The sequence below is a fragment of the Eulemur rufifrons genome, chromosome 1 (assembly GCF_041146395.1).
Source record: "Eulemur rufifrons isolate Redbay chromosome 1, OSU_ERuf_1, whole genome shotgun sequence".
Lineage (NCBI taxonomy): Eukaryota > Metazoa > Chordata > Mammalia > Primates > Lemuridae > Eulemur > Eulemur rufifrons.
Window position 1 is genome coordinate 92,163,076 of NC_090983.1, and position 26,657 is coordinate 92,189,732.

Sequence of the window (26,657 nt, forward strand, 5' to 3'; positions counted from 1 at the left end):
CCTTCCCTCTGGCTCATACCTAAACCCCACTTTCGGTAGGTGGCCAAGCCCACTGGATTTTGGCTGTGCCTTGAGAAAAATGGAGCAGAGAAATGGGACGGGAGTGGAGAGGTAACCTGAAAAGGTCAAAACCAGACTCTTCCAGACACATTCTGCTGGTTAGAAACACCTTGGCGATGGTTTCAAATCACTGCAGCAAATGGATGGAAAGCCAAAAGCAAGAGCAGCTGCCTTTGGTAGCAAGGGGGAAATAAAAAGTGGCCATGGGAGAGACGCAGGCTTAAATCTTAGAATAGCACTCTCATGTGTGTTAACGGGGCAGAGTTAAAACTTTTGACTTCTTGAACAATTTCACTTTCTTTTTCTGAGGCAGATAATAAGGATTTTTAAAAAAAGAAATTTAAACTCATATTTTAATGTATGAAATATGCAGTTACAGCATACAATAGAATACTAAGCTGCTACTTAAAAAAGGCAGCTCTTTTACAATGCTCTCTAGTATCTACTGTAAGATGGAGAAAACAAGATGCAAGACCATGAGCACAGCATGCTTCCAAAGTGTATAAAGAAATGTAAATGTTGAATGTATACATGTAATTGCTTGCATATTCATACAATATCTCTGGAAAGATTCAAAAGAAGCTGGTTACATTGGTTTCTCTGGAGTGGGTAACTGGAAAATTGGGTTATAGGGCTATATGTTTTGTACTTTTTAAATTTTGAACCATGTGAATTTGTTACCTATTTAAAAAAAAGTTCCAAGGGTTCTAGTTGAAAATAGCCAGACTGGGCCAGGCATGGTGGCTCACACCTGTAATCCTAGCACTCTGGGAGGCCGATGTGGGAGGATTGCTCGAGGTCAGGAGTTCGAGACCAGCCTGAGCAAGAGCGAGACCCCGTCTCTACTAAAAATAGAAAGAAATTAGCTAAACAACTAAAAATATATAGAAAAAATTAGCTGGGCATAGTGGTGCATGCCTGTAGTCCCAGCTACTTGGGAGGCTGAGGCAGAAGGATTGCTCAAGCCCAGGAGTTTGAGGTTGCTGTGATGCTGTGAGCTAGGCTGACGCCACAGCACTCTAGCCTGGGCAACGGAGCGAGACTCTTGTCTCCAAAATAAAAAAGGAAAGAAAATAGCCAGACTAAGCACAAGTTGGAGCAACCCCTTCTTGCCCCAGGAACCCTCCCCCCACCCCCAAAATCCAGATAAGAACACAAGAGTTAACCTCACAGAACAACAAAGATGGCTGGCCAATAGGAATGGCTGAGGAGGATGCCATGTGGAGTGAGCAGAGGAGGAAAGACTGCTTTGCAGGGCCGGGGATCTGCATTAGGAAGAGCCAGGTTGGCTAAGCCATGACACCTGACTCCCTTAAGCCCCATAGTTGGTGCTTAAATCTCAGAGGCAGAGCAGGGTCCCAGAGAGTTGGCAATACCCAGCAGAAATGGGGGAGTTCCCCAACCCAGACTAGCAGTTACCACTGGCTGATCCCCCCAAACGGTAGGCAGCACCCTTCCAGAATAAACACGTGAGGCAGGCTGCAAAAAATGGACACAGCATCCAGAGATGGTAACGAGAAATTTCAAAATCAAAGATGAACACATATCCAAGAATCAACAAACATTTGAAGAAAGACATAAACAGAAAAGATAACTCCACAAGTGAATTCTGACCTGAAGAAAGTTACAGAACAAGAAAAACTTTAGGTCCAATTAATGCCCTTAGAGAGACACAAGAGAATACCACATACATTAAAAAGAGTGAGTCTCACACATAGGAAATTAAAGTTGTGACCACTGAAGTTACACAGGGGACAGGCTACACCCTGGCAGCCCATGCTGCTGACCCAAGGGCAACCCAGTCTCCTGGGCTTCCTGAAGTGGCCGCGCAGCCTCCTCCAGAGGTGTCAGGCACAGCTGCCACCTGTCTGCCACCTTCCACGCCCCGTTTCACTTTTCCTAAATTTGCTGAGAAAAGATACAAGTCCTCCCTATTTTCCAGTGCCACTAGGTTATCCTGGAAGGGCAGGTTTTGCTAAAAAGGTTAAAACCAGAAACCCTGGCATTAAAGGGCTTCGAGTGCTCATTCTGCCCAACCCTTGCCTTGAATAGATAAGGAGATCAGGCCCAGGGATGAAGGTCATTACTTTATTCACAGGCTGAACAAACCAAGCTTCTTCAGAAATTGTTCAGCATTATGTTTTGGATAACTTCCCATTTTTCTAGATGGGAATTAGTTTGCTTATTATTAATAGATAGTAAGCTCTCTGAGAGGGCTTTGTTGCCAGACTGTCTACATTCAAATCCAGGCATCCTACTGCATGGCCTTTGGCAAGTTATTTAGCCTCTCTACCTTAGTTTCCCCAGCTGCAGAATAGGAATGATAACAGCTAGGGTTGCTAGGGTTGCTTTGCTAGGGTTGTTGTAAAGATTCAACAGACTAATACATGTGATGTGCCCAGACCACACCCAGCACATAGTAGTGTTGGCTGCTATTATTATTTAAGGATAGTCTTAGTACTGTTATGACTGAAATCACACTCTCCACCTTTCTAGCACATGAGAAGGGCTCAATAAATACTTGATTTTGTGTTTAGTACAAAAAGCTACTTTACAGCCACTTAGAATTTATATCCTAAGCCATATAAATGTCTTAGAAAATTGATATCAAGATGTTTTACCTTTAATCTCTTCCAGATTGTTATACAAAGACAGATCTATGACTTGGCAAACTTCATGCCAAAGACTCTGTATTATTAAAAGTAATGGACCAGCAGGGATTCCCCTCCCCCAACCCTGCCATCTAATTTATAAAGAATATAGTCACAGAACAGTGTAAAAGAAGCTGATCTGTCCAAAGGAAAGGCAGGCATCTTTAGGAGAAAAAATTTTATTTTACTGGCCATACTTGTGCCTGCCCTTTTCAAACATTCTAACAATAACTAAAGAAAATAGTCCAAGTCAGAATTAAAAAGCTTTGTGAGGTTTATAGCAAGGTGGCAAACTAAGTGCTGCATACTGCTACAGAAACAAAAATTTTAAACTGGCAAATGTCATGTGAAATGTTATAAAAGAAGGTACTGCCTTGGATTCAAAGATATCTTTGAAGAACCCCAGTTTCCAAATGGTCCAGAAAGTACCAGGTAGGGACCTCGCAATGAGGCCCTTCCAGAGGACAGCCACAGCCCGAGCACAAAAATCACAACAAAGAGTGCTTTTCAAGTCTGGATGAGGACAGCTTTCTGTGGAAACCAAGGGACAGAAATAGCTAAACCCTCTTCATGACAGATGTGGCATCAGAGATATCTGTTTTTCTCGCCTGGTTTCCTAGGCAATCAGAAGGGGGAGGTGAGCAATGCTATATGCTGATGTGAGACGGCACACTCGCAACCTGGACCAGAAACTGAATCACTGGTTTAAATGCACCCACAGCCCTTCTCCTCCTGAGACCCCTCCTGCATTCAGCCTAGGAGCTAACTGGCAATTCTGAACAACAAATCATTATCACTCTGAGTTCTCTTGTCTTTCAAAGGAAACCTTCTTACAGTCAAGGGATTCAGTATTTTGGGAGCTATTATATAACCTGCTGCTTAAGGAGCAGGGGCCATTCACTGTGAGTGTCCTTGTGAGTTCTTCTCTGTGCACCCCAGGCCCTGCCCATCAGGCCTTCCTTCCTCAGGGAGCCTTTCCTGACCCTCGTAGCCCACAGTGACTTTTCCCACCAAGACTGCTGATGGTTTTGAATGTGGCGGTGTGGATAAACTGATGGCATGGCTCACACACTACCATGTAAGTGTCCTATGTCCTCAAATGGACTGGAGCCCCTGAGAATAGGATCACGTCTCCTCCACATTCCATTAGTAGTGCAGGTCAAAAATGACTCTTGACAAGAGCCCACGGAGAACGGAGAACTGCTCACCTCTGTCAGTGTTTTCTTTGCTTCATTATATCTGGCTTGCAGGTTGGTATGACTTGTTTGCAGCTGTAAATGAAAGATAAAAGATGTTTGCTCTCATTCTATCATGGATGGTATCCCCATTTCACAGATACGAAAATAGAAGCTCAGAAAGATTTAAACTGAGCAAATGAGAAAATTTTAGATGGATGGCCCAAAACAAATGAAAGGAAAAAAAACCTCATGTTAACACCAAGTACATGTCAGGCAGTATTCTAGGTATTCTGCATAAATCGTATCACTGAATCTTTATATTCAATGGAAAAAGGCATTTTTCTTATTTTACAGATGAGAAAATAAAGACTCAAAGGAGCTAACTTACTTAAGTCTCATGGCTGGTAACTCAAGAAGCCAGGATCCAAATTTAGGTCTATCTGACTTTTCTGTATGGCTACAATCAATTCAGTTAACCAATTTGTCTGTTTGCAGAATATAAATTACATTTCACCCCTCAAGATTCTAGCACATAAATTACATTTCAGCTCTCAAGATTCTAGCATATAATATGACTGGTTGGCAAATAATGCCAGATAGAAGAAAAGATTCAGGTCTTCAACACTAAGAGAAAGAAGGTGAAGTTACCTTTACTGTTCAAAGTTACATAACTATAAATTCACATCTCAAAAATGTCAATTCCTTTTTGCAAACAAAAGGTATCTCCTTGTGTTTTCTTTTAACTTTTAGAAATGTGAAAGCATTTCTCTAAATGCTCAAAGGGCTTATGCATTTTTACATTTGAAAAGGGGAACAGGCAGAAAACCACCTTCAGACTCTTTAGTTATTACCTAGGTACAAATTAACAAGGAGAAATTTTAATCTATATCTCAATGATTACTTCAAAATACCTTGCCTCATCCTTGAGCCTGTAAGTAGCCTATTAAGAGCTGTGTCACCTTCAGAAGTTGTCACTCCTAAAGCATGCTTCTAGTTACCTGTCTTCATGACTGACCAATGGTTATACTTCCAACAAGGCCTATCAAGAAGCCAACTCAATCTGCCTTTGTTTTGCTGCTGAGGAAGCAGGTGGGCTCTGGCATCTCCCTTTTCAAAGGGAGCCATGTGTGCAATGAGAACTTTTATCAACCTGTTGTGTAATTGGTAGATGAGGGTACTTATGGAGAAAGTTTAGCTTTCTCTTGAAATCCTAGTGATTTAACTCTTGAGGCTTGCTATGGTCTGAATGTTGGTGTCTCTCCAAAATTCGTATGTTAGAACCTAATACCCAATGTGACAGTATCAAGAGATGGGGCCTTTGGGAAGTGATTAAAACATGACGGCTCCATCCTCATGAATGACATAAGTGAAGGGGCTAGAGTGAGCTCCCTTTCCTCCTTCCACCTTGTGAGGAAGCAACAACAAGGTGCCATCTATGGAGCACAGAGTGAGTCCTCACTAGACGCTGAATCTGCTGGTGCTTTGATCTTGGATTTCTCAGCCCCCAGAACTGTAAGCAACAAACTTCTTAAGTTTATAAATCACTGTGTCTAAGGTATTTTGTTAGAGCAGGCCAAACAGACTAAGATAAGGCTCCAGGAAAGGGTCCTGGGGTTTTCTCACCTGTTTCACTCACTTTCCTGCCCCACCTGTCATGCCTGCACCCACCCACTCACCTAGTATTTACCCAGTGCTCTGCTCAAATGAGGTATGTGGGAGAAAGAGATGAACATGACACAGTCTTTGCCCTCAAGGAGCTGGACTGGGGGATTAAAGCATGAGAAGAGCTGGGGCGGAGGAAGGCCCAGGGAAGGCCCATGGGAAGAGAATCAGCTCCCTCATCAGTGGGCTCAGAAAACCTTCACCAACAAAGACTCACCCCACTTAGATCTTGGCAGGGAAGTAGAAGCTTGCTAAGAAGGGAAGACTCATCTCTTTTCTTCTCTTGAATTAATTTAACTAAGAAGAGCTCTCTTCAATTCCTCATCTAACCATCTTTTCTTAAATGAGGAGTGTCCCAGTAACTTAGCTTAGTTTTGATCTTTCTGGAGTCCTCCAGGATTCTCCTACCTCTATCTTCTTCTTCTTAACCCTTAGACTTACCCTACAAATTCAGCCACGGTTAATACCTCCTTTCTGGATTGCTCCTTTCCTCAGTCTGAGGTTTCTTCTCAGCTGTCTACTAGCTGTGCTTCATTTCTATTCTTTTGCAGCACATTCCCTTACTGGACAAGGAGATGTTCATTACTCCTTCCCTGGTAGCTATCCTTCCTCCTGTTTCTCTGTAGGACTAATACCCCCTCCACGGTTATGATCACCAAGGCCACGGGTGTATCTCAGTTGCTTTCTGCCGGCATGACCATGTAAAAGAGGCTGTGGAATTTAAAGAGTTTAGAATCTCTCATATACTATTGGTAGAAGTGTACATTGGTAAAATAATTGGTGAACAATGTGATAGTTTCTAGCAAAACTGAAAATACATATTTTTTTGATCTAGCAATTCTACTTCCTGAAGTCTATCTCATAGAAAAACTTAGATATTTGCACAAAGAGGACTGCATAAAGATGTTCATGGTAGCATAAATTTGCAATTGGAAGAAAACCCTGGAAATACCTACATACCCATGAATAGGGGACGGGTTAAATAAATTATGTTACATATATACTATGTAACACTATTCAGTCATTAAAAACAATGAGTTAGATTTATATGCTTAAATCCTGGTTCACTGACAAGCTGTGTAACTACAGGCAAACTACTTGTTTGTATGTGTTTCCCGACTTGTAAAATGAGCATAGTAATAGTACCTCTTTCATAAGAATGTTGTGCAAACCAAATGAGTTAATTCTGAAAAGCAAATAGTACTTACTAAGCAATAAAAAAGCACTTGCCATTACTATTACTAATAGAGAGATGTCTGTGACAGAATAAGTGAAAAACAAGCTCGATTTTGTAACTATACCAACTCACTCTCCCCAGTTGAATGGGCATATATAAGTTTTGCAAAGGCCTAAGAAAAGGTTCACCAAGAAACACAGCAGACACAAACAGTGGCTTGCTCTACTTGTTTTTATCTTTATATAGTCCCATACTATCTGCTTTAATTTATATTGAGCTTATCCCTATAATTTAAAAAAAATGCTCAAAGCATTTGAAAATTGATAGAGACAAAAAATGTGTTTGGCATACCTGCGTGTGTCTACACACAGAATATATACTCTCTCCTATGACTCTATTCAGTGCCCACCAAAGATGAGTGTGAGGTGGATGCACAGGGTTGAAGGAGGTAGCCAGGAAGGCAGTCCAGGAGAAAGCTGGAACTAAAGTTCAAGAGAATTGGATTCTTACACACAAGGCTTGCTGTTGGCCATCCCTGTGACTTCTGGCAGACAGAATTACAGACTATTAGAATAGGAAAGAATTATGGGAGACCAGCTAGTCTAGGGGTGAGCAACGTTTTGTAGAAAGGCTAATTTAGGGACAGTAACAAAGTTTAGTGGGTACAGTTGTTGTTTGTTTGTTTTGATTAAACAAATTAAAATGGGCCTAGCAAGTTACCTGGAAAAAAATACATATTCTTACAGCTCAAATCATTCTTTTGGGGGAAAAAAAATGTTCATGAAAATACTGATGCTGGTTTTTAATCTTTAAAAAAAATACCAAGGCTTATTTGAGAAATGTTCTAATCTTTTATTCCTTTACACTTTCATAAAGCTTTCGTGTTTACATTGCATTCATGTTTATATTTTCATTTCATCCTGAAGCCACTTCTCTAGGTGCATTTTTATTACCTGAGAACCCTAATCACATGTGCTATGTGATCCTGGGCAAGACTCTCCTCTCTACCTCATTCACTTGGCCTAACTACATGGCTAGAGATTACTGCACAAGCTGGTCATCTTTAATTACATTACCCATAGCAATAATGACTGTTGTCTTTTATTGAGAGTCTACTGTATGTCAGGCAGTATGCCTGAAAAAGAATAGGCGCTTGGTACACACACATTCTGAACCAATTGCAAGAGAGACTCAAGAGTCAGGGAGGAATGTCAGCTGGACCAAGAATGTGTTGGGACTGCCATTTGGAATGAGACTTGGCATTCCTTCTCCCCAAGTTTAGACAGGTGGAAGTGAACATGCACTCACATACTGAGATATTCTAGCTCCTGGAGTCTGCAATAAGCTCAAAACTATCCTCCCACAAGGATAAAGACATTATAATAAGGAAGGCTCATCCTTGATTCCTATTCATCCTGATTCTGTGATGAGTACTTTTTGAGCCAATCATTTTCACATTCTTATCATTAGCAAAGGTCAGAGACTATACTCTCTAAGAACTCATTAAAACATTTAAACAAATAACCAAACAGAAACCGAATCATAGTCAATCTTTGTACCCTTCTTTGCTTATGATCCAGAGCATTTTGGCAAAACCAACCTATTGTTTGTTCAGCCATGGTAGAACAAATTCTAGTAGAACAAATTCACATGAGAAATGATTGAGCAGCACCATTTGATATGTTAATATCTTTTGAATATGTAGGACTTGAAAGAATAAAAACTGAATAGGCTTAAAATGCCAACTGGCACCCATTTTTAAAAAATCTTTTGTTATAGAAACTACTGGTGAATCTTTAAAAAGCCATATTCATTCCCTTAATCTTCTACTATGTGTATTTTTCTAATTAAATCTTACTGCCAATGCAACTGAAGCACATAACAACTTTCTATCATCCAATGACTATTCCTGAGTCAAATTCCCGAGTTTCCTCTTATGTCTGCTTTCTGGGGCAAATATATGAAGGTCTTTCTAAAACAGCCTTATTTGTCACCAAGTATTACAGGATGCCATCTCCTATAGCTCTTAAAACATGATCCAGTTTCTTCCATTTCCCCTGCCATCAATAGTAGCATTCCATGTCTGAACTACTGCATCAGCTTCCCAATGGTTGTCCCTGAACCCCTTCTCACTCAAGTCCAGTTAATTCATCCTCCTACAGCAAACAGAACAGTCTTAGCAACATGCGACTCTGATCATGCCACTCTCCTTCTTAAACCCTCCAGTGGCTTCCATTGTCCTTAACATGGCCTGGAGGGTCCTATTTGATCAGACTGTCCTGGCCAATTACCTCACTTATGACTCTCCAGCTACAAAACAGAAATTGGCCAAGACTCTTTCTTTCTATGCTCTGTGTTCATGTCGTTCCATAAGTCCTCATCCAAGTCCTCTGCACCTCCCACGCAGACTTCCTGCCCAGGAAAGCCCACTGATCTTTTCCATCCCAGTCCCCTGTGACCTGAGGCTAGGTAAGGTCTCCCTATCACTTTCTCAGCTCCAGAGACTTCTCCTTCAAGCACTTACCACAGCCACAATTAAATGATGATGAGTACAATATACTGGTTTAGTGTATGCCTCCCTATTAGACCTTAAGATCTTTGATAGCAGAGATCATAACTTGTTCTTTATTCATCCTCAGAGCTTAGTTCAGTGCCTAGCACACAGCAGTACTCAGTAAATATTTGTGAACTAGTGCTACTTTTGCCCTGCGACCTTCTCCTACAACAGAGGTTGGTAAACTTTTTCTGTAAAGGACCAGATAGTAAATATTTTAAGCTGTGTAGGTCACATGGTCTCTGCTACAACTACTCAACTCTGCCACTGGAGCTTGAAAACTGTCACAGAAAATATGTAAACAAATGGGTGTATAAAATGAGATACCATCTTACTCCAATTAGAATGGCCCTTATTAAAAAGTCAAAAAACAATAGATGTTGGTGCTGATGTGGTGAAAAAGACACACTTGTATACTGTTGTTGGGAATGTAAATTAGTACAGCCTCTATGGAGATTTCTCAAAGAATGAACAGATCTATCATTTGATCCTGCAATCCTACTACTGGATATCTACCCAGAGGAAAAGAAATCATTATATCAAAAAGATAACTGTACTAATATATGCTTATCACAGTGCAATTCACAATTGCAAAGATATGGAATCAACCAATGAGTGGATAAAGAAAATGTTGTGTATGTGTGTGTATATATATATATATATGCACACACAAACACACACACACACCATGGAGTACTACTCAGCCATAAAGAAGAATGAAATAATGGCTTTTGTAGCAACTTGGCTGGAAATGGAGGCAATTATCCCATGTGAAGCAACTCAGGAATGAAAAAATAAATGCTGCATGTTCTAACTTTTAAGTAGGAGCTAAACTATGGTTACACAAGGGCATACAGAGTGGTACAATGGACACTGGAGACACAATATGGGGGAGCTTTGGGGAGGTGAGAGATGAAAAATTACCTATGGAGTATAATGTACACTACTCGGGTATTGGGTACCCCAAAAGCCTAGACTCCACCACTATACAATATATACATGTAACAGAGTTCAACTGCACCCCTTAAATCTATTTAAAAAAATGGGTGTGCATACATTCTAATAAACCTTTATTTACAAAAACAGGTGGCAGCTGGATTGGCCTGACGGTTGTTCTGGAATCTCCTTTGCCCAATCTATCACAAAAATCTTGAATAAAATTATAAAAAGAAAACACCGACCTCTTCAAGATGTTTGGTCTTCTGCATAATCTGCTTGTTTAAGGAAGTAACTTTCCGGCGATGTACCTGGGAGGTTCCTAATTTTTCTGGACTTTCTTCAGCTGAAAGCTCAGACTGCTGTGGGAAGAAGAAGGGAGGGCAAATCCAAAGGGTTTGATTAGCTCACCTTGGTTCATGTAATCAATCCTTGCTCAGCCTGGGCAAAACACTAATGGGCAGTCAGTTACACCAAGCCAGGGCATCTACAGGGCCCAATCCAAAGAAGGAGATTCTGAGACAATAACAAAACCCCTATCAATGGAATGTGCATTCCTGGTAGAGGGAATTGCATATGCAAAAGCACAGGGATATATAACTGTGGTTATATTGATGTCATATAGGCAACAGAGTCTTAAGGGGTCTTAAATAGGGGAATAACACGGTCATAGTAATTACTTCATAGGGCCATTCTGGAGTTATCAAGAATGACAAATTGATTCACTTTTATCAAAGTAGCATAAACATATAGTTAAAAAGTCTAACCACTCAGAAGCACTTATAATGAAAAGTGAGTCTCCCAACTAATTTCCCTGCATCTGTGGTCCCACTTTCTTTTAATCATTTCTTATTTCTATCTTCTAGTGTTAACAGAAGATAGATTTGAGAGGGATAAAAGTGGCTGAGAGAGGCCAGGTAGGAAAGTTCTGCAACTGTGTGAGGAGAGAATGGAGGACAACTGCCAGGACTGGAGGTGTCTGAGGGAGAGAATTCTGGACGGGGTGATGTGGTGGACATGGCAACAGTTCCCAGGAAAGTCAGAGTCCTGTAGAAACTTTGTAAAGGGCCTGGCGTGGCGGCTCAGGCCTGTGATCCTAGCATTCTGGAAGGCCAAGGCGGGAGGATCGCTTGAGATCCCAGCCTGAGCAAGAGTGAGACCCCATCTCTACTAAAAATTAAAAAAAAAAAAAAATTATAAAAAAAACATAAAAAATAATAAAAAACAAATAAAGGAAAGAAAAAGAAACTTCATAAAGAAGGAAGCAGCTTGGTATTGACACTGAATGTAAACACTACCTCAAGACTCCTATGAGAAGCCCCAGGAAAAAGAAATAAGAAGGTGGACCCTGCTGCAAGTGTCCTTAAAATACCTCTGGATGATCATAGACAGCTTTATTAAACAGCCAAACACCCACCATAACCATATCTCCTTCTTTACCATAAGCACCCCAACTCCAAGCTAATCACTGATTTTAAGCCCAAGTCCAACAAAATTATTTGGGTATTTGACTTTCCCAGTATGTTTTAACAGTTTGGGGAGGGGGAAGCTTGAAAGTCTGGAATATTTACCCATAGGGAAAAGGGATGGGAAAGAGAAGAGGAGGAGAAACTGGGTGGTCATAACCACCATTTATTTTGGTTAAGGAGTTCTCTGAATAATTCAGCAGCATTATTAATGGATGATGAGTGTTTTGCTGCCTAACAACTCCAGAGTTAGGAAACAACCAGCTGGGTACGACTGCATAAAACAGTAAGGAACATCATTTTCTATCTTGTGGGTTGGAAGGCCATAAAGAAAATAGAAAAACTAAGCATTTGCTATTACAACACATGTAGCCTTGAAACCTGGGACTTTGTAAATGCCAACATTATTTCAGTTTTCAAGATTTCTGGGAATTAGAGTTAACTTTTAAAAATTAATATTGGACACATCAAGATATTCAGAACCTGTAGTAAGGGAAAGGAGAAATTATTTCTCAAAATTATTTGAGGGTATAAAAAGAGGGGGGAAGAGGAAAAGACCATCCCTCTCCTTATTTCCAAATCACTTGTCAGAAACAGAATTATAGTTAACTAATTGTATCTCCTCCACTTTGACTATAACCCCCTGAACTATGTTATTAATTTGTCCACTTTTGTATGCTATATATTTAATAGCTTTTTTATTATAGCTAATTTCATCTTTGGGTTTTAACATCCAACTTAGATTCCTTAACATTGACTTCCAAAGTGTCACGGGCATATCCTCAGAGTAGTTTACATTAGTAGCAGAATTACATAAGCCTTCTATTCATGATTTATTGATATCTGAAACAAAACTAATTCCCCATTCACTGGAAGTCTCCACATGGTATGTCTCTATGTTTGATGTGAGGATTATTCTTGAGTGTTCTGTTCTCTTCCAGCTGCCTGTCTGTCTTCCAGACTGAGATGTAGGCAGGCAGCTCCAGTGGATGCATGTATCACTCACCTGCCAGACTTCTTTCACTCTGTGGGAACTGAGTACACTCACTCAATTCTGCTCTGAAGCTCTGGCATAGGTACGATGATGCTTCCAACTCCAGCAGGTTTTCCTGCTGATCAATTGCTTTCATGGCCAAAGTACCAAGAGAATAAAAACTGCATTCCGCATGTAGCCTCCATACTCTCTTACTAGTATATGTCGCACACATACAGCTTTGTTTTGAAACTATGACCTTCGAACTTCACTTACAAGAACACTTTTCCCAGGAAAACCAGAAGCTAACTCGATATCAGAAAAGAAGATTTATAGGCTGGCTGGCTATCTCTCTATGTAGATCTGAATTTTGAGTCACATGTTCCCTTAAGATCCTTTCAAGGGGTCTGTGAGGTCAAACCCCTTTTCATAATAATATTAAGATGCTATTTGCCTTTTCTATTCTCATTTTCTCATGATTATACAGTGAAATTTTCCAGATATCACATGACATTTGATATCATTGCTTTGATGTTAATATGCAATGTGTTCATTATTGTTATTTGTAAATGAATTAATACATAAGCTATTAGGTCCTTAGTAATTTTTTAGAGCTTTTAAATGCATCCTGAAACTAAAAATGTTGAGAACCACCATTTTAATCTAAGGAGCTTGGCTCACTTGGGAATCTACCCATGGATTGGAAATCTACCTATTGATTGGGACAGCCAATAGACAGTCAATAGAGTGTGCCCACCAAAAGTGTGCCCATCACTTATATAATACTGAGACAGAAAAGTTCCCTCTGATTCTCCTCTTTTACTGGACCAGAGATTCAGAGAACCATATAAACAGAGAGAAAACACTTGCAGTGCATGGAAAGAATCCTGAAGTCTCTACAGAAACCTCTGTCGTGATGGTATATGTTCCAATCAATCATAAGCTTTCAAATGCTTTCTCTTATTGCTAGGTAACAATTTTCAGTGCTCTGTGGAGTCCCTTAAATTCACACTTAAAAAGCATTAATGCACACTAACATTGGCATATTGAGTACCATTTCCATATCTGACATTTCCCTAGTCTAATTAAGGAGAATAACGTGCACATGTGCACGCCCATGTTCTATGTAAATTTTTGAGTTCCTCCATTCATCTCTGAGTCTAGAGATAGTGATATGGGAAGCTGCTTTGTTTAATGGGAAGATATTTTTGGACAGATAAAATAGTTTATTCCAGAGCAGAAATGAAGAGAGTTTCTAACTTAGTCAGTGGAAAGCTGACTGCTCCATTTTTCAACTATACATTTTATTAAACACTCTAAATTTTTTATTTTTTTCAAATACCCTCCTCAAAGCCAAGAGGCTGATGAAGACAGAAACAGGTCCTTAAAGCAGGAGGGCACATCCAACAGCTCATTTACTGAAAGTTAGGATGACAGAGAAAGATGAAGGTGACCAAGTTGGATCCTGAACAAGAAGACAGGTTGGACAGATGCAGAAGAAAAGAGGCGGCTTTATACTAAATCCTTGATAGAAAAAAATTAAATCTTGGGGCACCTGAACTGATTCCTACTTGTGAAATGCAGTATCTGTCAAAGAACGCCAACCATCTACAAATATTTCATTTGTGTTTACACTGGAGTGAGGACTAAAGTGCCAATCTAATTTTGTTCAACAATTTCAGATTAAGAACGTGCTTTCAAAGCCACAGTGTGGATTAAGATGACTTCTGGTGCAGATTCAATGTTTTCTAATAACGGACAGATATTTACAACTTCTATTCCTAGGCGAAACAGATTTAAATGTCACTCACTAATACTAGTCTAGTTCAAAATGTTAAATTTCTAAGAGAAACAAAAAAATGATTATTTTAGCTAAAACTATATGCTTTTATAATTGAAAGAGACCCAAAAGGTTATCTACATATCAACTTTTTTCCTAATACAGGGATCTCTCCTATATCACCTCCATACCCCATCAAAATATGGTCACTAAGCTCACAGTAATAAAGAATCCCTATCTCATGAGGGTGCCAGAAGTTCTCCACACTGAACAGAGACTTAATTTCTGGCACCTTGGCTGACTCTTCAATTGAAACAAGTAAACAGACAATACAAAATATTTATTTTAATTTTTTTTTTCTAAATCTATGAGGTAGCAAGAATGTTAAGAAATTCTGGGAGGCAAAAAAAAAAAAAAAAAAAAAAAAAAAAAAGGTGGGAATCCAGGAAGGTTATGTGTACTACAGGAGTTGGCTTTTTCCCCTGAGCCAAAACCAAATGATCACAAACTTTGATTTTTACAATTTGGTAACAACTGCCCCACATAAACCTTGACACAGGTGTAAGAGGGAAAAAAATCTTCATTGAGATTTTGTAACAGCAGATTGGCTCTCATGTAGTTTTGTGATCTAAATTCACACACTACACCTGGATGGTCCAAAAAAACCACAAGTCAGGACTAGATGTAAAATGGACCTGGGCTGAAGTGAGCTTGGTAGGAGCTTGGCAGGAGCTTGGCAGAAGCAAAAGCAGATCCTCCCTAAAAGAAGAGAGCTTCAGTCCTAAGCCTCGAAGAATTCCTACAGATAAATTTCCAAGGAATATGGGCTCTCAATCAAAAATCAAAAGCACACAAAAATTCAAATATGAACAAAAGCCAACAAAATGACAGCAGAATCAAATCTGCAAAGACTCATTCAAACACTGCCCCCCTCCACACGTCCACAAACACGCCCATTCCTCCCCAAAGCAACAGAGATTAAATCTAATCACTCTTTCATATGACAGTTCAACTGGTCCAGAAGTATCCACACCTCTTCCACCTGTCCCTCTATAACAAGATGCTGGTACTTCCATTTTGGTTGCTATCCTCTGGACATACCCTAGTTTGAAGTGACCTTTTGAAGCATTGCTGATGAAGTGTGACCAATGCAGATAGGATGGGATCATCCACTTTCACTGATCCACACTCTTTTTCCAACTATGAAACCAAATACACAATGCTCTTTTCAATATTCTTTTTGTTAGAGACAGGGTCTCACTCTGTTGCCCAGGCCGGAGTGCAGTGATGTGATCACAGATCACCACAGCCTCAAACTTCTGGACTCAGGCCATCCTCCTGCCTCAGCCTCCCAAGTAGCTGGGCCTACAGAAGCCACCACGCCCATCTAATATTTTCAATATTCTTGATGCCCATTGATGAAATTCCACAGATTTCAAAGATCATTATTCATATAGCCTTGCTAAGTCTAAGGCTTTGCTCTGGGTACCATGGTGAGCAATACAATATCCCTGCTCAAAGTGCACTTAACATTTAGGAGGTATGAACAAGATCCAAAACCTCTTACTTTTATTCCCATAAACTACTATCAGGTCAAATGGCATCCTCACCAAACCGTGAATTGGTACAACTGATTTTTCTGAAATTAAATAAAACAGTTCACATTTATCTTCTCAAGTGATGCTTTAAGTGATGTTCAAATCTGGCAAGGCTAATACCTATGTCTTTATGTGAACTGATAAGGACCCTGAAATATATAGGTTGTGCTGTGTGGCTTGAGACAATACCACCAGGTTGACTATTCACTAGCTGATACCATTCTCTTTGTGGTTAGTAATTGTACATTGTGTAGCTTAGTCACTCAGAATGTAGGAAATCTTGGAGCTGTTTGGAAACACAAATCATTTAGCTTTGTTCTCTCCAGATTTACAGGGTTCCTTATTATGTTAATTCTGATTACAGTTTTAGATCTCTTTCTCTACCTTCATTGGCTTATTTCAACTACCCTGTAGTCAGATCTTATCATGTGTGGAGCATAGTGGTAGGCACTGGGGAAGTGGAGAAAGATAAAGACCTTACCTGTGGACCTTCACAGTCCAGCCAGGCAAAACTGACTGATAAATAAAGGTGTTATAACCTTCACCTTCTCCTCAATGCCCAAATTGTGCCACAAAAAAAAAAGAGTTTTAAAAGCCCTTCTTGCTCCTTCCTCTCCCTCTCTTCCTTCCTTCAATCAGCAAATGTTTGTGAAAACTCCATTATGTTAGGCATGAGGGATGTACAATGATCCTAGCCCTTGGGTACAGCAAACATTCTAGTCCTGGGAGACAACACGGAGACAAATAAAACAGCGCCCTTGCTAGTAGTGCTACGAAGGGGATGACAAGGCGTGACCTCCACATCACAGAAGAGCCTATTTTAGGAAGGGGAATCATTCTTTTTTTTTTTTTTTTTTGTTGAGACAGAGTCTCACTTTGTTGCCCAGGCTAGAGTGAGTGCCGTGGCGTCAGCTTAGCTCACAGCAACCTCAGACTCCTCGGCTTAAGCGATCCTACTGCCTCAGCCTCCCGAGTAGCTGGGACTACAGGCATGCGCCACTATGCCCGGCTAACTTTTTCTATATAGATTTTTAGTTGTCCATATAATGTCTTTCTATTTTTAGTAGAGACGGGGTCTCGCTCAGGCTGGTCTCGAACTCCTGACCTTGAGCAATCCACCCGCCTCGGCCTCCCAGAGTGCTAGGATTACAGGCGTGAGCCACCGCGCCCGGCCGGGAATCATTCTTAATGGCTATCAAATGAGTCTCCATACAGTCATTCAGGCATCTGTTAGCCTCCACTGAGCATTTATTACGCATTAGGCAACAGAAATACAAAGATGAAAGATGAAGTCTTGGCCCTCCAGAAGTTTAGAGGTTTAGGATATTCCTTGCGTAACACTCATTATGTTATGTGAAGAAGCAGTGTCCAGAACCCAGGGGTTTAAACACCCACCGGGGCTCCCACTCCTCCTGATCCAACCTGGGTTTTCCATGCGTGGCCATGGCAGGAGGTTCCTGGGAAGGCAACCCCTCCCTGTACTCTGCTTCTCCCCAGGTCCACATGCCAGTGCTGCTAGCAAGCGGTAAAAATGTTTTTTGAGGCGACGCAGGATGATGGGACTGGAAACATTCATATCTGGCTTATTAGAAATCACACAGGTTCCAGCTCAAGCGTGATTCTCTAATAAAGCAGTCAGGGTCTCCTGGCTGCCAAGCTTCCTGTGACCTTCTGACCCAGGCAAGGTCCCTGGAGTGTGTTATCTTCACTCAGTCCCAAGCCCTTCCTTTTTCCATTTCACCCCAACTAGGTAGGATTTAAAATGTCATCCATTCTGTCTGATTGCTACCAGCAAAAAAAGACCAATGTCAGTCAGGTCAACCATTTTTCTTTGGGCAGATACTGACATTTCAAATGACAACACAAACCAAGTAGCAACTGGCATCTACTCTGAGAGGATACAAATTGTGTTATTCCGTAATTTATCTTTCTATAGGCTGAGTCCTCTCTGAGAGCTCCCAGGTGGCATCCCTGACTCACCTGTCACTCTATCCCTTCCCTACACTGATGCTGCCTGGATGCAGTATGTGCTCAATAGGTATCTGCTGAAAGAAGCAATCAATCCCACCTATGGGGTCAATTCAGTCAGTTCTCTGGCAGAAAAGAAACCAGGCTGAGGATTTAAAATACCTCCAAAATGATAGAAATTTTTTTAAAAATGTTTTACGAAGCCTTCATACACTAATTAGAAAGAGTGCAAGTGTTACCAAAGCAGGGTACAGAAATAACACCATGAAGTCAATTACCTCAAGAGGACAGATGTGTATTAACAATTGATTATTTTGGGTCAATTCCATGCAATTTAAATAAATTTCCTGAGGGCCTAGTAAGAACAAAGGCCTTGTGGAGGTACTAGCCACAGTGTGTGCCCAGCTACATTTGGTTTAGTAACAATGATCGTTTCCTTTGGGGAATCCCCATCTCCCACTCTCTCTAGTTCAGAGGGGCTGCCAATCACAGAACACAACTCCTGGCCACAACACCACAAATTTCCTGGGGAGAAATCTGTGACCCAAGCCATGCCAAACACAGGAGCCCTTCCTTAAGATTTTATATACTAATGCAGGGAGGGGGCAGTAAGACTGAAACAGTCTGTGGCCAGACCTCCATGGTGGTAACACAGAGAAACAAGCAAAGCAAGAGTGAAGGGACATGACAAGGCTGTTTGAGTGCCCAAGACTCCTAGTTCTGATGGCTGGGAAAGGCTCCCTTTTGCTTATACCACTGTGCTGGGCAGAGTTCCTATCACCTGTAACCAAAAGAGGCAGTTTCCTCTGCTGGTTCCATTACGAAACGAAATAAAAATCATCACAGCAAAGGGGGACAAGATCTGCTCTGATCAAATGTGGCTGTCTGCATTCTCTAGAGACTTCCTTTCCTTTGTGTTTTTACATGTGCATCCTTGACCAAAGCCAAGCTCTAATTACCTGATGAGATTCCCCAGGTGCTCTTGAAAGATTTGACTTTAAGATAGAGCAAAGCTTCTGAATAACTGCCAGAGAACGTCCACAGAATCAAAAGGTCAGAAGCAATGGTGCCAGCATTTCTTAATTGCTGGGCAGGAAAATTTCAAAGACCTATTAAGAAAAAAATTCCTTCCACAAATAAGTCCCTTCATGATCTCAAATACATTTCACTACGGAAATAAGATCAAGATGTTGACAGTCTTCTGGCTGGGATATTATACTTTAAAGAGCTGGATTCTTTAAAGAATATGATAATGTAGTTCTCCAGTGACATGAAAAGCCACTCGGATACACCAAATAGAAACTTACACAGCCTTTGGCAGCTTAGGTATGATGGTGTGTGAGTGCCTGGGCTGAGCCACACCACTTTCATTTTTTCTTGTTTCTGTGGTTAGTTCCCAGTATGCCCTGGCCTCTTCCCTCCATGGAGCCCAGGGCAGGCCGTCAGATGGCAGAAGAGTCTAAGGAGGCAATGGTCACTGCAAAGCCTGGAAGGCAGATGCTAAGGATGGCACAGGAGGCCATCCCTGCCTCTCCTCAAGGAAGCTCCACCTCGCCAGGGAGACATGTTACAAAATCAGACAGTCCTGTATTGAAACCTGGAACTTATTAGCTGTACGGTACTGGACAAGTTATTTAACCTCTATAACCTTTAGTTTCTTCACCTGCAAAATGGATATATCACATACTCATTTACTGAGCACCAACATTGGCAGGTACTTGGTGAGGTTCCAAGGTTACAAAGAAAGCATGGTCTGTAGTCATATAAACAGATAGTTTCAATTGCATATGAGTAAGTATAATGATGGAGGAAGGCAGAGGAGGCAGCTTAGAAGATTAAATGAGATAATTTTTTAGAATTGAAAAATAATGAAAACCTTTAGAACTAAATGAGATAATGGTATACAAAGTACCCACACAGAGAACGTAGATTCTAAGTCCCCAAGACAGATTGTGCCTCTAAAGCTACAAAATGTTCTGAGATCTTGTCTCAGGGAGATGTTGGCCAAGGAATGATTTAGTTGCCAGATTACGGATTAAAGTGGTGAAAATGGTATATGGTTAGCTAGCATGTGGCATTAGGGACAGTCCCTTCATGCCCTTCTAGGGACTTTGCACTTTCCCTGGCCCAGCTTTCTTCCCTCTCTTCTGGCTCCTAAAAGAGGCTTAGGGGGTTGTAGGATGGAAATATGTTGGGAGCCTCCAGAGTTTTTAGCTTTCTGTAAATCACAGTAAGACAGTCTTGTTCCCTGTAAAAATAAATGCTGTGATGCAGTGAGATTATTAGACACCAACAACAAAAAGCACAGTGGTGCCTCTTCTAGCACATTCTGGGAAGGGTGTTACACTTTGGAAACAAAGGGAGATGGAGCAACTTGGCCTGGAGCCTACAGACTCTCATGAATTATATATCTGGAAGCTTCTTCACATTCTTCTTCCCTGCTGCTCAACAGGAACCATATTAAATTGAGTTACATATCTCAGGGACCTGCTTTGAAACACATGGATTATTTATCATGTTATACTGTTAAAAGAACTTGTGAACTTCACCAATGAAAGAAAAAGTCTGAACATATTTTTTACCTCATTTTTATATCCCAATGCCTGTCAACTTTCCAAACACTTGCACCAGGCATGCTGTTCAATTTGTTCCTTGGTCACAAAATCATTTTCACACCTTATCCTCCCAAAATTATCTTGTCCCTTCTCTTCACTAAGCAGAAATGCATCCTGGTCTCAGCCTAATCAGGTTTTTCTCAGGTCCTACTGATGGCTTCTCTCCTGGATGTTCCTCAACCCCATCTCTACTTCCAAGGTTTACTACTGAGACCCTGAAGGTGGTGGCATCTATTTGAGATGAAATGCCAATGACCAGTTTCAGCCCAATTTGAGGGGGAAAAAAAAAAAAAGATAAATTATTGTTGAAAAGAGAAATAAAAAATAAAAATAAACAAACTAAGATGGACAACCCTACAATGGCCCCACGATCCTTGTCTCTTGGTGTTCACACCTGCCTTTGTGCAATACTTTCCCCTTGAGTGTGGGAGGGAGCTATGCCTTGCTTCTAACCAATAGAATACACCAAAGATGACAGGACATACATGATTACATGTATGCAATTACATTACATAAGACACTAATGTATATCCTGCAAGGATATGCCCTCCCTTGCTGGCTTTGTTGAAAGTAAGTAGCAATGCTGGGGAGGCCCACGTGGCAAGGAACTGAGGGTAGCTTCCAGCTAACAGCCAACAAGAACTGGTGACCTCAGTCAACAGGTCACAAAAAACTGAATGCTACCAAAAAGCTTGGAAGTGAAACCTTCCCTAGTAGAGGCTCAGATGAGATTGCAGTATCTTGACTGCACCCTTTTAAGAGTCACAAAGGAGTCTGCCAAGCTGTGCCCAACTGCTGACACATAGAAACTATGAGATAGTAAATGTGTGTTGTTTTAAGTCATAATATTTGTAGTAATATTGCTATGCAGCAATAGATGACTACACAAACAACTGAGAATGAGAAAAGCGGCCCCTGACATCTGAGAGCTAGCCTGGTACTACTATCAGCAAGGCCTTGATGTTCCTGTGAGCTGGCCTGCACTCATAACCATGCCTTGGTGTTAAATATACACAATATCAAAGAACACTGATACTAAATAAGGCCACTCTATGCCTGTGAGCAAGGATCAAGATAAAACAGGACCACTCTGCAATCATGTCTGAACATGGACAAAAACATAAACGTTCAAATCACAAAAATGGCCAAATGCCCTCTAAACTGGCTATCATGCACACACAGCTTTAACCTTGATTCATTCCCTCCATGTCTTAGCGATAAGATTTATTTAGATACTCATTTATAGGCTCACTACTCCTTACAGCATCCAACAGAGCAAAACGCCACTTCCTTGAACCCTCCCCCAAATCACCTAACACAAGTCCAAATCTATACCAAGACTGAAATCTACACTAACACCCTGTTACTGAGATGCCCCACGATTTCCATTGGAATGTGTTCTCCCTCCCTACAACCAGCAATACACCCAATATACCCAACGCTGTATTCCTGTCTGAACACAACTTAACCTCTGGCTGTGGGTCACTGACAAAACAATAACAAGCAAATATATCAAGCAAATAAGAACAAAACACTAAACATAACTTTATCATGGACCTTGCATAAAAAAAGAAGCATAAACCAATAAAGCAAGAGTCCACATACAGTTTAAATTAGATATAAAACACCAAAATAAAGTTGTTTTCCAAAATGAGTATAAAGAAATTATTTGATAAACAGTATTAGGATAAATGAATAGGAATAGCAAAACTAGGATATATACTTCAGACTAAATAAAAATGAACTCTATATAGGTTAAACAATTAAACATAATAATAGATTAGCTGAAATGTAATGGACTACTTTATCAGAGCCATGGAAAAAACAATGAACCTCTTACTTGGAAATAAGTACAAAGGAAAACATTGACCAATTTAGGTATAAATTCCTCACATATAATGAAAACAATACAAAAGTAAAATAAAGTACCTGAGAAATACTTGTATCACAGTGTCAAAATATTTAAATCTAGAATAGAGACTATTCGAATTTACAAGGAAAACATCACATGAGGAAAGTCTATTAACAGACAATTCACAGGAGAAAATAGAGTAAACATTCCTGTACTCAAACCTGGAACTTATTAGCTAAATACTGGATAAGTTACTTAACCTCTATAACCTTTAGCTACATAGAACCATCTTTAATCCTCTCAGTGGCCCAAAGAGGTGCCATTATATAGCAAATATCAAGTAGACAAATGAACAATCAAAGCGAAAGAGTTGGGGGCATGCTGAGAAGCTACCTGTGTCACGGATAGCATTTTATATAGTTACAACTTATTTGTAAAGCAACACAGAGGAGTCATAACCTAATCCCCCAACTCCTGGAAACCTTTCAGCAGAAACTATCTGCTCAGATTTCACAACAATATTATCTACAATGACAAACAGAAACAACTTAAAAGTGTAAGAAGGGTAAATGTTCAATGAATTGTGCTGTACTAACATGTAGATTATATAGTTATTAAAATAAATAGAAAGGCTAGAAACGTGGAAAGTGTTTAGGATGTGATGTGACCAAAATAATACAGATTATAAAAATGAAAACAAAGGCTATCGTTAACTGAAGAGCTATAATGTGCCAGGCACTGTTCAAGGCATTTTGGTTACATCTCATTTAATCTTCACAACACTTGCTAGAACGGTAATATTATTGTCATTTTATAAATGAAGATACTAGGGTCAAAAGATTTTAAATAAATGGCCAACATCATGTAGCTGGGAAATAGGGAAGACATGTAAACCACAATGAGTCCAAATGCTAGGTTTTTAACCACTGCACTGTCCTGCCTCTTTTAGCCATGCATGATGTTTGCAACCATGCACAACTATGGATATCTGGGGACGAAGACTGCAAGACAACACACAAATGTAAAATAACCGTGATATGGGAAAAGGATTAAAGGCAATTTAATTTTATAAACCATCAGCTTTAATGCTATATGATCTACTCAAAGAAAACAATGCAGACAATCAAGCAATGAACTCTCAACCTTCTCCAGTTCTCCATGAGAAGTTTAACTATAGCCATCCCTCTGTACATGTTGGGGATTGGTTCCAGGACTACCTGCATATACCAAAACCCGCACATACTGAAGTATAGCAGTCAGCCCTAAAGAACTCACATATAAGAAAAGCTGGAGGCCGGGTGCGGTGGCTCATGCCTGTAATCCTAGCACTCTGGGAGGCCGAGGTGGGTGTATTGCTCAAGGTCAGGAGTTCGAGACCAGCCTGAGCAAGAGCGAGACCCTGTCTCTACTAAAAATAGAAAGAAATTATCTGGCCAACTAAAAATATATATAGAAAAAATTAGCCGGGCATGGTGGCGCATGCCTGTAGTCACAGCTACTCAGGAGGCTGAGGCAGGAGGATCCCTTGAGTCCAGGAGTTTGAGGTTGCTATGAGCTGGGCTGATGCCACGGCACTCTAGCCCGGGCAACAGAGTGAGACTCTGTCTCAAAAAAATAAATAAATAAATAAATAAAAATAAAAAAAAAAGAAAAGCCGGTCTTCCAGATACATGGGTTTTGTTTGCATCCCGCAAATACTATAGTTTCCATATGCATTTGGTTGGAAAAAACCTATGTATATGTGGCCATGTTGTTCAAGGATCAACTGTATATATTAATATGTCCTTGGAAAAAGACTTGGCTTTGCCTCCTCTCCAAAATTACTTCTAATTCATTCTTTTCTAGAAAAATGGAATGGAAGCAAAGAATAGACCAGGATACATATCAGAATGTAGAATGCAGCCTTCAGAGCAGGGTAGAGATCACGGGTCAAGGGTGACAAAGAAAAAGCTCAGGAGATAAAGAGACAGAGGCCCAGAAGGAGACATGCAAAATGCAGAGCTGCCCAGGCAAGGCAGATAAGCCTCGGGGCTCCTAGGCAGGGAGAGGGCTGGGGAGAAGAGGTGCACCTCCACCCAAAGGAGGTCTGCCTGCCTGCTTTCCCTCTTATGATAATGGGAGAGCCTATTTGCTCACAGTAGACAAGTCTGAAGATAAAAATCAAAAGTCCCTGTAGAAACAGCAGTGGCTGCCCTATCTGGCTATCTTTTTTTCTAAAATACAGGATTCAGCAATGCTATGTGGCAACATAGGGGTGGGTATAAACTGACACTCTTGCCATTCAGGTGTGTGCTAACAGCAAACCAATACATTTTCTTCCTGGGAGAAGTATAGTATCATTTTTTCCACAACTATACCTTCAATTATTTTGAGTTTATTCATACTTTTAGGATAACCAAGATTCTCTTCTGGTCAAATCTCAGATGACACTTTGACCAGAAGTGTGATCTTTCTTAAGTGGTAAACTGAAAGAGAGGGTACTCAGTTGGACTACAAAGCCCATGTTAAGAAGTATTTACTGGGGAGTGCGGATTGGTGTTGAGGGAATCCCACCCTGGGCATTCCAAGCTGTTCTACTCTATGTCTTGCTCAGAAGGCCCCTCACTTGGCAGGAGATGATTCCTTGATGTGTTTACGGCAGATCATATCCCCAGATTACAGATAATACTCTTTCCCTGACTATCCCACCTGTGCAATCTCTTCAGAAGAATATTGCACAGAGGGTTGGGGCAGAGCTAATTTGTCATCAAGGCTTCTGAGACGAGAAAAGCAAAGCTGAGAGTTCAACAGACATCAACATTTTAAGGGGGCAGACTGAGTATGGCTGCGGAAGGAGGGATGTGCAATAATGCTCTGTAAATCTGATTTTACCGATACTACGTCTCAGCCAGACTGGAATCAGTTATGTGCAAAATGATTAATCACTGTCTCCCTGAAATATTCAAGGTCCTCCTGCCAATCCTTAGGATGAGGAAAACAGCTAACGCTGAAATACGACTTTTAAGCTTTTCTTCATTCTATATCCTTTTAATAAAGTAGAACAAAAAATTTTGCCTTGGGTTTGGCTGAGTTATGGGGTTTATCTCCTAAGTGGCAAATCTTCATTCCTCAGCCCAATCACCAAACTGAGCCCAAGTTATAAGAAGCCTGATGGAGAAGGAAAAATGCTTGTTCCATATCTAAGGCATCGATTTATCAACCATGGTAACTGCTCTGTGAGACAGGTTTTCCCTTTATATTTATAGAAAAGTGGGCACTGCAGAACAAAATTAATTTAGCTAACGGGCAAGTGCTGATGGCTGTGTGTGGTAAAGTCCCGTGCACGTTTCTGACAAACAGGGCTGATGAGTTACAACTGCACCACATGACTGCTGGGGAGTGGGGGAGAAAAGTGGGAGAACAAAGCCTTGGGGCACTATCTGAGGCACAGACTCCAGCTGGCCCCCACCTACCTTCTCTGCATACTCAGACACAATCTGCTTGATCTCGGCAGAGCAGAGTCCCACGATCTGGCCCACGGAGCTTGCGGTGAGACGGCTCTGCAATCACATGGAGGAAGGGCTCTCAAGGCCATGCCTTGTCTTTCACAGCACTAGAAAATCTGAACACTCTGGATATTATCAAAAAATAGATAACATTCCCAGGGGAAAAAATAATTTCGCTTTGCCCACACATACATCTACAAGGAAGGGAGAAGTCTCAGGATGCATATTCAGCCACCTCTCTACCTCTTGAGTCACTCAGCTGACTGTGCTAGATTCTCCTTGGCCCTGGGTGCCCCTGGAAAATGGTTCTTCTCTTCTTATGGCCCATTCCCAGTTCTCTTCTCCTGAGGGTCACTAAACAGAGCCTGCAGGGACTTGGCAGGCCTAGGAGTCAGAGAGCAAAGAGCAAATGGAGAGGACAAGAAATCTCAGAACCCCTAAAATGTCTCTTTACTTCCAGAGGCCTTTCCTGACCTCAAAAGCAATGATTCTTTCAAAGTACTTGGCTAAAGCTTCCAGACAGACTTTGAGCTCTGGGAAGACCAACTATAAATTTGGAATTCCGTTTCCTACCTAGACAGTGTCAGAAGGAAGCAGAAGACAAGGTTCCTTTGCAAGGGGCATAACTTGTGGTTATGGTGAGGCAGAGCTGCCCCTGCTCTTCCGCAGAGGCCCTGTGAGCTGTCCCAGCAGGGACAGCCT

At 40.9% G+C, this 26,657-nt stretch overlaps 1 protein-coding gene across 1 annotated transcript in view; it reads right to left on the reverse strand.

Moving 5' to 3' along the window:
• The window catches only part of CCDC93 (coiled-coil domain containing 93), a 96,586-nt gene that overhangs the window by 26,089 nt on the left and 43,840 nt on the right, over positions 1–26,657 (reverse strand). Inside the window, exons 11-13 of the mRNA XM_069460328.1 lie at positions 25,923–26,009; positions 10,464–10,580; positions 3,920–3,982 (exon numbers count right to left, since the gene is read on the reverse strand). Coding sequence (XP_069316429.1) covers positions 3,920–3,982; positions 10,464–10,580; positions 25,923–26,009 — 267 coding nt within the window. The remainder of the gene's footprint in view (positions 1–3,919; positions 3,983–10,463; positions 10,581–25,922; positions 26,010–26,657) is intronic.